General features: G+C 41.1%; 1 protein-coding gene across 4 annotated transcripts in view; it reads left to right on the forward strand.

Annotated features, from left to right (window-relative positions):
• Positions 1 to 14,756, forward strand: part of SGCG (sarcoglycan gamma) — a 138,610-nt gene that overhangs the window by 81,117 nt on the left and 42,737 nt on the right. For 3 of the 4 annotated variants that reach the window (XM_074958434.1, XM_074958444.1, XM_074958431.1), the window contains one exon: positions 10,451 to 10,570. The exons of the other annotated variant lie outside the window; for it this stretch is intronic. In XM_074958434.1, the coding sequence (XP_074814535.1) occupies positions 10,451 to 10,570 (120 nt within the window). The remainder of the gene's footprint in view (positions 1 to 10,450; positions 10,571 to 14,756) is intronic. 4 annotated transcript variants of the gene reach the window in all.

Genomic DNA, 14,756 nt, shown 5'->3' on the forward strand with positions numbered 1-14,756 from the left:
TTGTTTGGATGTTCATTTTAAGTATTCTAAAGTTAGTGACAATCCACTTCGATAACTATAAAATCGGGATGCTTTGAAATGCAAAATCTGTGAAATTCTCTACACCAACCAATAAAGCATGGAAATATGGTAACAATCAAAATGATTTATGCAGTTTGAAAGCAATGTTATAGTTTCTAGGCATAGTGTTGACTATCTCCTGTGTCCATCACTGTAGTTTGAGGTAGCTGCTAAAGTAAGAACAATGTTTGTGCTATGAATTTTTTTGTAACAAATGGGAACAAAGTTATAACAATACAGATAAAACAGTGTCAATACTTAATATATTACTTCATTAGTATTAATTGTCTTCTATAAATTGCTGCACTAGAGTGTCAGATCATTTTTATTTTTCTTATCAGTGTTGTGACATTTCATTTTCAAGTAATGATATTTTTTCATTAGAGACATAATAGGCAGAGAACAGTGTTAATGAAGCATGTTGTACATAAGAGTTTGATAATGTTTTTACAGGGAAAACCCTGAAGCCAGTTTTATAAACTTGACTTAATTAATAACATCATAAAATCATTAGTTTTCCCTTCTTTACTTTTCCCAGAAGGCTTTCATTAAAAACTTCAGTTTTTCTTTCTTTCTTATTTTTAAGATAGAAGCCAAAATGTATTTCATCAAGATCTCTATACTGCAGAAAAATTATTACTTGCATGACTTTAATCAATGTCCAGCTGGATTGTGAGAAGCAAAGATATGATACAAGAGTAATTAATAGAAAGAAAAATTACAAACCTCACTGAAGAATTTTAGAGGTGAATCAGTGTTCCTAAAAAGGAGAACTTACACTGTCCATTCCAGGAGGAAAAGTAGAGTTTTGATCCCAGTAAAGTAAAAGGGGTATTTAAATTTTAGTGACTCAATAGATTTCATAATTTCAAGGCATAACTTCTTGTTTTATTTAACAGTAAGCTTCAGTTTACTCAGATTAGCCACCATTTAGAGAACGACAGGAGGCTGCCAATAAAGCACTGTGCAGACTTTTTAATTGATCCTTCTTTCCCTGTTTCCTCTTGTTTTGATGCATGGCAGGTGTGTATTAAACTTCTGTAACTATTAGTCTTCTGTGATACCATAGTGTACTTGGATGTACAGAATAGTGAAACCTTTTTAAGATATAAACAATAAAAATTGAAATACAGAAGAAAATAAAGAAAAATAATGTCAGTAGCAATGCATTTGAGATTAAAGTTAATTAAACATAATCAAATGCAAATTAACTCATAAAAAATTAAACTAGTCATTATGGGCAAGATTCTGATACCCAGACTCCCGTTGAGTAGTAAGCATCTTACTGTGCAAGAAAGTCCTACTGACATCAGTGGAACACTTGCAAATTAAGGTATCACTCAATGGAAGAGTTTTGGACTGTCACTCTATATCATTTTCATATTGATCTTTCTCAGTACACAAGAAATATTTTACATTGTCCAATTTCAGCAAAGCACTGAAGCATATTGACTTCAAATTCTATGACCTTTTTGTGCACTGGGTTGGTCTGGAAAGGCATGATGGTGCGCTCGGGGCTAGGAGTCTATAAATTTGTGAAGCCACCTGTTCATTCCCTTCCTTCATGTGCCATGGAGAAAACAGGAAGCTTTGCATTGCTCTCAACATGCTCATAACACTTGCAACTCTGCAGTATGAAAATTATTATAATAAAATCGCATGCTTCGGGGCTTCAGCCAGTTGCTTGCAACAGTTAGGAAGCGATCCTCCTCCTCCTCTCTTTTCCCCCACCCTCAATGCACAATTGGCCAGAAGTATTTTTGTTTGTTTGTTTGTTTTTGTCTCCTTTCTCTGAAAAATCAGGGATTAGCCACAGCTGGAGATGGGACACCAGCTGGGCATGGATACCAGTGCTCTGCAGTTGCACAGAGAATCCTCTTTCTTAGCATATGTCTACACTACAATTAGACATGTGCAGGGCTGGATTAAGGTTATGAGCGGCCTAAGGCTAATAGGAGGGAAGGGCTAAGTATGAATTACATATTGCAAAAATTATGAAGTCATCAAACATTTATCTACTTACAAATTAACAAGTTTATTTTACTCTCTCACTACTATCTAACCCTTTCACTACACTCAATTCTTCAAACAGATAGTTCTGAGTAAGAGGTAGCAAGAGGGATGCTACGCTGTCCTTCTTTTAGGCCTCCTTCCTTCTAGGTGGTGGAGTGCTCATCTCTATGAGGAAGAACACTGCAACATTCCCCATCCTGCTCACCTCTTTCAACCTTGTGCTTCTACCCTCAGCTCTCCACATGACACAGTGCAAAGCCAAGCCCTGCAGGTGTTTTCCCCAAGCTATGGGCTCTACACCACATACCCTATCTCACTCTGACTGCAGTCTGGGAGGCAGCCAGCTTTTATTATGTAAAAGAAAACCACTCAGGTGTAAAATCCACTGAAGTGGAGGAAGTAGTAGTAGGAAAATTACATTGGGTGGCATTGTATTTTAGGCTGTCTTGCTCTGAAAGCTGCCTCCCAGTGTTGTACTGGCTGAGGATAATTACTGTTTTCACACTGAACCCAAATATTATTTGTGGGATGACACCCAGTTTGTGTAGTTAATCTACAGTGATTCACCACATCAAGCCATTCTGTCACTAAGCTCTTCCACAATTAGAATCATAGAATAGAATCACAGGACTGGAAGGGACCTTGAGAGGTCATCTAGTTCAGTCCCCTGCACTCATGGCAGGACTAAGTATTGTGTGATCAGTAGCTCTGACATGAAGTTTTTTAAGCATGAGTTCTATGTGCACCATCGCCATATGGTTTGCATTTGTTTGTTTTAAGCTTTCTATAAGAAAAAGATAACAGCTAGAAGTGACACAGATCTTCAGATGGTTGCACAGTGCTAATACTTACCATTTCTGTACTATGTTAGCTCTTCAGAATCACTGTACAAACATTAAACAAACTTTCAGCTTTTGAATGACTAGGAGTTAGCAAAACAGAGCTATTCCCTGTTGTGTTCTCTGCCCCACCCCCGAACAAAAAGATTTCACTGAAAATCTGCATCTTAAAAGAACCATTAAGGATCTTTCAAAAGAACAGTCCAACCAAGGCTGCTGTAGTGACAGCCTTGTTACATCAGGTCTGGTGTTTGTTTAAGGCTGGTGTAGAATGAAGGGAGAGCTTCCTGTTTCGTTTGCATGTGTAAATCAAGCAGACCTTGCTTATTTTTTCCCTTAAAGTGCTCAGAGTTTAGGGGAGGAAAGTGAATGAGATTCTGGTTATACCAGGTGTGGAAAAGCAGAAGGACCAAAATCTATTCTTGTGAAAAAATCTGTTCTCCCTGAAGTCAATAAGGTTACACAAGTGTAACTGTCAGCAGGAATTAGCCTGTGTTCTCATTCCCTTCTCGAATCACACACATTCCATGCTTACCCAATATTTTCCACTTGGGAAAGAAGTTAGTTTGAATTGGGGCAGAAAAATGAGGACTAGCTTAAGATTTATTTAGCTTTACAGTTTTTGAATGAAACTCAAAAGAAATTAAATGTGAGGTACTTTTATGATGGATTGAACTGCTGGAGAATCAGCAAATGGACAGAACCTGCCTTTAGCCTATTCAGCCAGTCTTTTTATCATAGCCTGCTAAGAAGTGGATTTAAAATCCTTGAGGGAGAGGGGATGGAGAAACTTGCAACATTGTGGATTGAGCTTCCTCCAGTGCTTTTGCAACCCCTTAAAAGCACAACGATGTGTTGGCCTGTGGAACTACGCTGAGCATAAGGAAAGAACTTGGTTGCCTGAGCAACCCAGTACAGAAAAATACATCAAGGAAAAAAATTGGATTTCTTTGATTTTTAGTACAGTTCAATACAGTATTGAATACAGTGCATCATAAATCTGAAGCCCCTCGATGGAAGGTATTGTAAAAGTTAAAGTACTGGTATACCAAATGGGATGTTTTGTTTTGTTTTTCCTACAGATGTGTGGGAATTTGTTCCTTATACATGGGAGGGGCAATAGTTCTGGCTGGAGCTGGATAGAGTGTGTGCAGGTTCTGTGCAAGCGTCCCTACCGCTCTGGTACTGCCTCTTTCCTGCACCACCCCCGGCCCTGACCCCGACCTCCCCTCCCCCCAGGCACTCACCAGTTGTCCAGAAATGGGACCCAGCACACATAGAAGATGACAGTGATGGGCACTAGGACCCAGGAGTCAGCATCCTGGAGCTGCCTGCTAGCCTCAGCTGAGGAGAGGGACAGAGGGAGCTTCTTCCCTCCCTGACAGCTAAGCAGACCTCTGGAGGAATCGGGGGTAGGGATATTGCCTGCTCAAACTACACCCACAGCTGGCACAGGTTTCTGTGGTAAGCAGATTTTTAGAGTCCAGTTACCAGTGTTAACCGGATACCTAGCAGTGTGTTCCTACAGCGCAGGGAGATGAGAGGGAGGAAAAGCAACAGGCTGCCGGCTGATCTTCGTCCAAGCCACAGGGGGCTGCTTTGCCTTTCCTGCTGGCAGAAGCGCTCCAACAGGGCCGTGTGAGCAAGCTCGCTCCCCCTCACCCAGCCCCAGCCGTGCCCCCTGCCTGACCAGTAGTTCCTAAAACTAGGAGAGCCTAAGGTTAATCCAGCCCTGGACACATGCGGCTGTCCCTTGCCAGCTTGTTCGGTCTAAGGGTCTGTTTAATCGTGATAAAGAGGCTCGGACTTGACTGCAGCCTGAGCTCTGGGACCCTCCCACTTCAACTTCTTGGACACCACTATCAGCTTCAACAATGGAACCCTACAGACAACTATATACAAGAAACCCACAGATCGCCACACCAACCTTCACAGATCCAGTAACCACCCAAGACACACCAAGAAATCTGTTATCTACATCCAGGATCTCAGATCCTGCAGAACATGCTCTGAAGAGAAAGTCCAGAATACATGTCTTAACACACTTAAAACTGCCTTCACCGAACAAGGATACTCCACGAAGGAAGTAGATCTCATCATAGAAAGAGGCACCCACATACCACAGGGAAACCGTCTTCAATACAGGGGAAAAAAAACACTGGCCTTCAAACAACCCCTCAGCTTCAACAAGGTCATCATCACAAGCAAGTTCCCCATAGGGTAGGTCACACCAATTCAAAGCAGCAGCAGACACTGTCAAAACAACAAATGCAAAATCTGAAGACATATCTCCACTGCTACGATGGTAGATACTCTCCAACCACAGGTTTCAGAGTAGCAGCCGTGTTAGTCTGTATTCGTAAAAGGAAAAGGAGTATTTGTGGCACCTTAGAGACCATTACAACAACTTGTAACACACCCATCTGCCTACTAAACCACATTGTCTTACGGCTTCAGAGGTGTTAATTGGTTAATTTTAAATGGTCTCCTACAACATGTGTGAACTCCTTATGCTTAACAATCTGTCCCACCTTGTATTTAGCATGAACACTCTAGTTTCCTTCTACAGACCTGAAGAAGAGCTCTGTGAAGCTTGAAAGCTTGTCCCTTTCACTTTTACTCGCAGAAGTTGGTCCTATAAAAGTCACTCATTCTGTCTCTCTCATATCCTGGGACCAACATGGCTAAAACAATACTGCAAACATTCCCACATACAGACATTACACACACTTTCTCAACTCCCCCACCCCCAAGAAAATCAGTTATTTCTCTCACAGGCTGGGAAGAGAGGAAGGTAAGGAATTTGTGACAATGTGTGACCATAAGTATCTCTGTACTAATTGCATATTTTGATCTGCGTCCAAAATGTGATTTATGTGCTTGATTACTGGCAATGTTGAAATGATTAGTGGCAATGAAACTATGGGGTTTCAAAACATAAATCAATGTTAAAATGCCAGTAGTGACCCAGGTAGACCCAGCCTACCCTTTGCTCCTGACTAATGAAGCTGTACACCAGCCACCTCAACAGCACCAAGGAAAGATTCAACTATAGGCTCAGCAGGTGCAGAATGACAGTTGACTGTCATTTTCATAGATTGAAGGTGTGACAGTTGGATCACAGAGACCCCCATGGGACTTCCACCTGATGTGCTAAGACTACCTCTGAGCCCATTTTCCCTGCCAGCTTGGGACTTCAGTACCCTGTCTTGCTGAGATAGACATGCTAACCTGCTGCAAACACAGACCCAGGTATGAATCATGTCCCCCAGAAGCTGCAGACCTAATGAAAACGGCTTAGAAAGTGCTCCTGTCTCTAGCACCCAGATACCCAGTTCCAAATGGGGTCCAAACCCCAAATAAATCTGTTTTACTCTGTATAAAGCTTATATGGGGTAAACTCATAAATTGTCCACTCTCTATAACATTGATAGAGAGATATGCACATCTGTTTGCTCCCCCAGGAATTAATTACTTACTCTGAGTTAATTTATAAGCCAAAAGTGATTTTATTAAATATAAAAAGTAGGATTTAAGTGGTTTCAAGTAATAGCAGACAGAACAAAGTAAGTTACGAAGCAAAATAAAATAAAACATGCAAGTCTAAACCTAATACAGTAGGAAACTGATTACAGATAAAATCTCACCCTCAGAGATGTTCCAATAAGCTTCTTTCACAGACTGGACTCCTTCCTAGTCTGGGCCCAATCCTTTCCCCTTGTACAGTTCTTGTTAGCTCCAGCTCAGGTGGTAACTAGGGGATTTCTCATGACTGGAACCTCCTTTGTTCTGTTCCACCTCCTTATATAGCTTTGGCACAAGGTGGGAATCTTTTGTTTCTCTTTTGTCCCACCCCTCCTTCTAAATGGAAAAGCCCCAGGTTTAAGATGGATTCCAGTACCAGGTGACATGGTCATATGTTCTGTGAGACCCCAAGCCTTCATTCTTCCTGGCCTGACTCACGGGAAGGCTTGCAAGTAAACAGAGCCATCTGCAGTCAATTGTCCTGGTTAATGGGAGTTATCAAGATTCCAAACCACTATTAATGGCCCACACTTTGCATAATTACAATAGAACCTGAGAGTTATATTTCATATTTCTAATTTCAAATACAAGAATGATACATTTATACAAATAGGATGACCACACTCAGTAGATTATAAGCTTTGTAATGATACCTTACAAGAGACTTTTTGCATGAAGCATATTCCAGTTACATTATATTCACGCTCATTAGCATATTTTCTCAAACTGGGGTCCATGAACCCCTGGGGGTCCCTGATGGTATTTCAGGGGGCCTGTGGGCCCCACTGATCAACTCCTCCCCCTCCCTCTATCTCCTGGAGGCTACTGAAGCCAAACCAGGAGATTTTAGGTGCTAAAAGTCTGGTGGTGTAGCGGGGCTAAGGCAGGCTCCCTACCTGCCCTGTCTCCTCACCACTCCTGGAAGCAGCCGACACATCCCTGCAGCCTAGGGGGTTGGGGGCGCAGGCAATGGGAGTTACAGGTGCTCTGCCTGTGCGCAGGGGCAGCACATATACACTGCCCTTTCCCCCCGCTCCCCCCACCTAGGAGCCGCTGTCAGAGAGATGTGCCAGTTGCTTTTGGGAGCCACCCGAGGTAAGCGCCACCTGGTCAGAGCCCACACCCCAACCCCCAGCCCAGAGCCTGCACACAAACTCCCTCCTGCACCCAAACTCCCTCCCAGAGTCCGCATCCCGCACCCGCTCCTGCACCCCAACCCACTGCCCTAGCCTGGTGAAAGTGAGTGAGGGTGGGGGAGAGCAAGCAATGGAGGGAGGGAGGATGGAGTGAGCAGGGGGCGGGAGGAGGTGGGGTGGGGCCTGGGGGAAGAGGTGGATTTGGGACAGGGCCTGGGACTGAGCGGCCCTGCCCGAAATGGGTTGCTAAAGTTTGAGAACCGCTGGCCTAGTGAATGGAGGGAGTGGGAGAAGCAGTAGATGTGATAAATCTTGATTTTAGTAAGGCTTTTGACACAGCTCCACATGAGAAATGTGGTCTAGATGAAATTACAATAAGGTTGGTGCACAACTGCTTAAAAAAACGCACTCAAAGAGTAGTTATCACTGTGAAACTGGGAGGAAGTATCTAGTGGAGTGCTGCACAAGTCTGTCCTGGGACAAGTGCTTTTCAGTATTTTCAGTAATGACTTGGTTAATTGATTGGAGATTACGCTTATAAATTTTGTGGATGACATCAGATTGGGAGGGGTTGCAAGCACTTTGGAGGACAAGATTAGAATTCAAATTGACCTTGATAAATTGGAGAATTGATCTGTAATCACCAGATGAAATTATGTAAAGACAAGTGCAAAGTACTACACTTACGAAGTTAAAAATCAGTGCACAACTACAAAATGGGGAATAATTGGCTAAGCAGTGATACATCTGAAAAGGATCTGGAGGTTACAGTGGATCACAAGTTGAATAAGAGCCAACATGTGATGCAGTTGCATAAAAGGCTAATATCATTGTGAAATGTATTAACAGAGTGTCATATGTAAGACACATGAGGTAATTGTTCCACTCTACTCAGCACTGGTGAGGTCTCAGCTCGAGTAGTGTGTCCAGTTTGGGGCACCACACTTTAAGAAAGAGAAATTGGAGAAAGTCCAGAATAAAGCAACAAAAATGATAAAAGATTTAAAAAACATGGGCCAAGAAAAAGTTGAAAGAATTGGACATGTTTAATCTTGAGAAAAGACTGATAACACTATTATCAAAAGGATGGTAATCAATTCTTCTTCATGGCTATCGAGTTTAGGACAAGAAGTAATAAGCTTAATCTGCAGCAAGGGAGATTTATGCTAGATATTGGGAAAAGCTTTCCAAATGTAAGGATAATTAAGTACTGTGATGGGGCAAGGCCAGATGGCTATAGAAAAGTAGTGGGAGACAGATATATTAGCTCCAGGCTAAACAAATCCCTGGTACCAGGACAAGTTAAATGGCAGCTGCTCCAGGTCAATTAAGACACCTGGGGCCAATTAAGAACTTTCCAGAAGGCAGGGAGAATGCTAGGTTGATTGGGACACCTGAAGCCAATCAGGGACTGGCTGAAACTAGTTAAAAGCCTCCCAGTTAGGCGGGTGTGGATGTCAGGAGCTGTGGAAGGAAGATGTGCTGTTGGAGAGTCTGAGCAGTACACACCATATCAGTCACAAGGAATGAGGCCCTGAGTTAAGGGTGAAGAGCAGCTTGAGGAAGTGGGGGCTGCTGTGGGAAAGTAGCCCAGGGAATTGTACGTGTCATGTTTCTAAAAGGTCAGCTACCATAGCTGATACTATTAGGGTCCCTGGGCTGCAGCTGGGAGTAGAGGGCGGGCCTGGGCTTCCCCCTTTGCCCCCCCTCCACCGCCCCCCGATTAATCACTAAGACTGGGAGACAACAGAGACTGTGCAAGGGAGGATAGCTTCTCCTCACCTCCCTCACTGGCTTATGATGAAAATGGCTCAGTAGACTGTGACCCTTGTCTCTAGAGAGAGAAGGGGTACGTGGAGGGTCACAGTGAGCCTCTGAGGCTAGTGAAATCCGCCAGGAAACCCGGGACCCATGGAGAGAAGGACAGAGCTTTGTCACAGTACTAAAATAAGTTATCAATGGAAGTTGTGGACTCTCCATCAGTGGAGGCTTTTAAGAACAGGTTAGACAAACATCTGTTAAGTATAGTCTTGATATACTTGGTCCCGTGTAGGGGAATGGACTAGATGACCTCTCTAGGTCCCTTCCAGCCTTACATTTCTATGAGTCTATGAAATGGGAATGATAAAGAATTGGCCTGAATGGGGATAGCGATGGAAATTGTCTAGGCTGTTACAGGCTTGCCCACAAAGCAACTCTTGGAGACCAAAATAAAATATGTTTTAGTGATTTAGGAATCTGTGAGTCTGTTAAGAAGGGTAAGTTGCCATTTTGAAGAAGAAAAACGCAACCCCCCTTTGATCTTGACAGGAGTCATTCTCTTCAACAATCAGCCAACTCCAAATAGATTCACAACTGGCAATCTACATTTCAGGCCAGACAGTGCCAGACAAACCCTCTGCTTTGACTCATTTTAATGTGTTGATAGGATGGCCAGTCCACTGGATGATTTTTTTGGCATTCGAAGTCTGAAAATATTTTTCAATTAATTTTATGTGATTTAAGAAGAACATGATAGGCAACATTTGTAAAATGTGGAGCCAGAACTGCACTTGATGTGTAAACAGCTAAGGGATTGTTTTATGAAGAGCTTATTCTCCCTAATAATGAGGATGTTGCAAACATATCAATGTCATCAGTATTTTTGTTAATTAAGGAAGCGATATTACACTTATAATGATCAAAGATCCTTCATATGTCCGCCATTACCATAGTATCTTCACAATTCCTAAATGCCTTTAGATGACTCACAAAGTTGATAAGAGTGGATTTTGAATAATCTGGTGTTACATGGCTGATTATTTATGTATAGAGTGCAAGAAAGGAATCATTATGAAAGTTCACTTAATAATCATCTTGTCAAATATGCTTTTTCAGGTCCTAAAATGGTAGAAGTCCATGGTCAACAGTTTCAGATCAACTCCGTAGATGGCAAGCCACTTTTTACAGTGGATGAAAATGAAGTTTTAGTTGGTACAGATAAACTTCGAATCACAGGTTCGTAATAGACATTTAAGAAATGCCTGAAAAATGCGTTTCCACATATAACTAAAGCAAAATCACACACAGTTCATCTAAAATAACATTTACATTAAACCATGTGCCTGTAAACACAAGTTCTATCTTTAGCTCATTAGGAAAGGGAAAATTTGAAAATGTTCTGACCTTTATCAATAAATCTAATTGCTGGGTTAGGAATGTCATTAGCATTATAATGGGGTTTGCATAAACTTCACCCTAAACTAACTCTTGTGGGTAGCAGACGTTGTGCCTGAGCTGTTTTTCTCATCCATTTCTTATTTTAAGTACACATGGTAATTGATAAACTAAGACTGAGGGAATCCTGCATGGTCTTATTTGTGTAACCATTTGGATTGAGAATTCTACATGGAACTTTTGCCCAGTTCTGCTGTAAAACAGTGATTTTTTTTTTATACCTTCTTTTAAAGTGACAACATGCTCTTATTTCCCCTTGCCTTTGATATTTACACCATAGCACTTTATTAAGTATAGTGCATTTAAAATGTCACTTACCAAAAGACAAATTTGCCTTGGACGTTATCAGATCATGTCTGAATAGTTCTGCACATTAACATTAATTCAGAACAGTAGTTACTATGCTTTCATTTGATAGCATACATAAAGACATTTTACTCTGCTCCATTGTAAACTAGTACTTACGTGACCTGTAGCCACTAACAACATTTTCCAGGTCTAAATTGCTTTAAAATGTACGTATTAAAGTTCAGTTTCTCTGGATTTAAATTGGAATAATTCATCAAAGAAAATACTGACATTGCCACGTAACTTACTTTCAATTTCAGTTTCCATATTTTAGAACCTAATTACAACTGCCATATTTAACTTGCTTTCATTATTAGTACTCTAAAAACTTGAGGTCTTAATTTTAATAGATCAAGGCAAGTTATTTCACTGTATAAAAATATAACAGTAGTAGTTAGTGTACAATTAGCACTTCTAAGACAAATTTAAGTTAAAATATTTGTGTTCATAAATTATGTTTATTCCTCAGGGTTATATCTTAAGATTTTTTGCTTTTTAACTTAATTGAAATTACAACTTTATTTAACCAGGAAACCACCTCAAATGATTATTATATACCCACGGGACACCAAATTTTAACAAAAAAGCATAGTTAGCATGTTTAGCAAAGATATGAAAGACTGGACAATTGTTAGTTGATTTTGAAAAGGACTATCTGTGCACAAAGTCAAAATCATACATTCATTGAAATAGTGATGTTAAAATATGTATTCTACTCCTCTTTTAATCTTCTAGTTGGCAAAGATAACGGTGCAGTTTCATAGCTAATATGTAGACATACAGTATAAGGCTTGATTCCCTTTCACATCACTGAAAATCAGGAGCAAATCCATTAAAGTCAATTAAATTGTTCCAGTATAAAAGCTGTATAAGTGAGAGGACAATCAAGCCCACTATAACAATTTTTAAAATAAGCTCTTTTAAAGTATTACTTGTTCATTAAAGACAATGTTATTAGTTTTGTATAGAATGTTGAGTAAGCTGTGGACACATGATACATGCAGGCTTCAAAAACACATCAAGAATATTTTGAAATTCTTTATCTTTATGTACAATATAGTGACGCATCTTCACTTCTCTTTTCATCTCTTATATACCTTATTCATCATCATCATCATCACTCCCATAACCACATTGGTCGTTGGGACACTATCATTGATGAGCAATCAGCAAATTGTCTCCACCCCTGACAACTGTGTCTCTGTGAAGTCCATTCCTGTCCACTCTTCTATGTTGTCAATCCATCTCTTCTTTTGTCTACCTCTTCTTCTCTTCCCCTGTATTGTCCCTTGGAGGATGATCTTGGATAGGCCAGATGATCTTGTTACATGGCTGTACCACTTCAGCTTGCGCTTCTTTACGGTCATCAGGAGGTCTTCATATGACCCAGCGCATTGGGTGATATTGCAGACCTCTTCATTAGTGATGTGGTCAAAGTAGGAGATGCCCAGGATTTTACGGAAGCATCTCATCTCTATTACCTGTATTTTCTGTTCAAGTTCTGCTGTAAGGGTCCATGTCTTGCACACATACAGAAAAATGGAGATGACCAATGTGTGCAGCAGTTTCAGTTTGGATTCCAGGGAGATGTTCTTATTCCTCCAAATTGGCTTTAGCTTTGCCTAGTTCTTGCCGGAATTTCTGCCTTGGATCCTTCATCAGTGATTATTGCCCCCAAATACTTGAACTGTTTCACTGTCTCCAGCTCTTGTCCACTGACAGTGGTATGTGAGCTGATCTCATCACCTTTGTTTGTCATCAGCTTGGTTTTCTTTGCACTGATTTCCATGCCATATTTTATGGAGGTTTCATCCAGTCATTTCACAAGGTTGGCAATTCATCTTTGCTGACTGCCAGGCCATCAATGTCTTCAGTAAAGCGAAGATTTGAGATTGTTCGCACTCCCCCCCCCAGTGCTGACTGTGTGTATGTGATCTTCTAGAGCATCAGTCATTATGCACTCCAAGCAGATGTTGAACAGTGTGGGTGAAAGAAGGCAGCCTTGCGGACTCCAACAGTGGCGCAAAACCACTGTCCTATTGTGCCATTGCCAAGAACTGCACTGCTGGCTTTGGCATAGTTGTTTAATGGTAAGAATAAGCTTATGACCAACTTTCAGAGTAACAGCCGTGTTAGTCTGTATTCGCAAAAAGAAAAGGAGTACTTGTGGCACCTTAGAGACTAACCAATTTATTTGAGCATAAGCTTTCGTGAGCTACAGCTCACTGCATCCGATGAAGTGAGCTGTAGCTCACGAAAGCTTATGCTCAAATAAATTGGTTAGTCTATAAGGTGCCACAAGTACTCCTTTTCTTCTTATGACCAACATTGTACTTCTTCACGGTTTCCCAGAGAGCTTCTTGCCATACTCTGTCAAACGCCTTCTTGAAGTCAACAAAGAAGTGGTAGATGTCCTGCTGGTGTTGTAAGTACTTCTCACATAGAACACAAAGGTTGAAAATCTGTTCTGTGGTACTTCTTCCAGCACAAAAGCCAGCCTGTTCTTCAGCGATAATATTGTCTGCTTGGCTTCAATCTGTTCAATACGACTTTCAACATCACTTTGCTGGGATGGCTAATTAAGCTTATGGTCCGGTACTTTTGGACACAATTGTAGGTTGTCTTTCTTTGGCAGAGTGATGATTAGTGACAGTCCACGTGGAGGGCCACTCATCAGTCTACCAGATCTTGTTGTAGATCTTGGTGAGTATATCTATTACTGTTTCTCCTCTGAATTTCATCAATTCATCTGGGATGTTGTCAATATCTGTAGCCTTTCCATTCTTGAGTGATTTCACAGGTGTCTCCACTTCATGTAGTGTTGGAAAGTTATCCTCCTCTGTTGAATCCGGGCTGTCTAAGACACTAGGATCTCCATTTGTCTGGTGGTTGTATAGATCAGAACAGTAGTTTGTCCACCTATTGATGATGTCCCTTTCTTCTGTAAGATTGTTCCCTTCTTTGTCTTGAATTGCATTAGCTTTAGTCCATCTTTCCTTTGTTAGATCTTTTACAACCTGGAAGGCTCGTTTGCTATTTTTATTATTGATACACTCTTCAATTTTTGAGCATTGTTTTTCAGTCCATATCTCCTTGGCCACCTTCATTCCTTTCTTGATCTTTCTGCCCATCGCTTTGTATTTATCAGCTCCCTCAGTGCTGTTCTTGTCTCTCTTTAAATTCTCTTCTGATGTCACACATTTATAGTATTTCGTTTCTGACCTATGGTTTTGTCTTCTTACGATGTTTCCCAAGGATGTCCATTGCTGCCTCATTCCTTACAGCGTTGAAATTGTTGGTCATTGTTTCTACATCTTCCTCTAGAGCAAGCAGCGAGCCAAATTTTCTGCCAATCATTGCTTTGAATGACTGCAATGTTTTAGTCTCTGAGTCTTTCTAAGTCAAACTTGGTTCTGGTGAACTTTGGCCTGACAATTTTTCTTAGCCATAGCCAAAAATTTAGTATCACAAGGTTGTGATTACTTCCAATATCAGCACCAGGGATGCTCCTTGTTTTAGCTTGGTTAATCCCAGAACAAAATCGGTTTTGCACCATGATGTAGTCAACATGGCACACACCTAATGGTCTACATCACAGCCAGATTGATCATCTGAATGC

This window comes from Natator depressus, chromosome 1 (assembly GCF_965152275.1).
Source record: "Natator depressus isolate rNatDep1 chromosome 1, rNatDep2.hap1, whole genome shotgun sequence".
Lineage (NCBI taxonomy): Eukaryota > Metazoa > Chordata > Testudines > Cheloniidae > Natator > Natator depressus.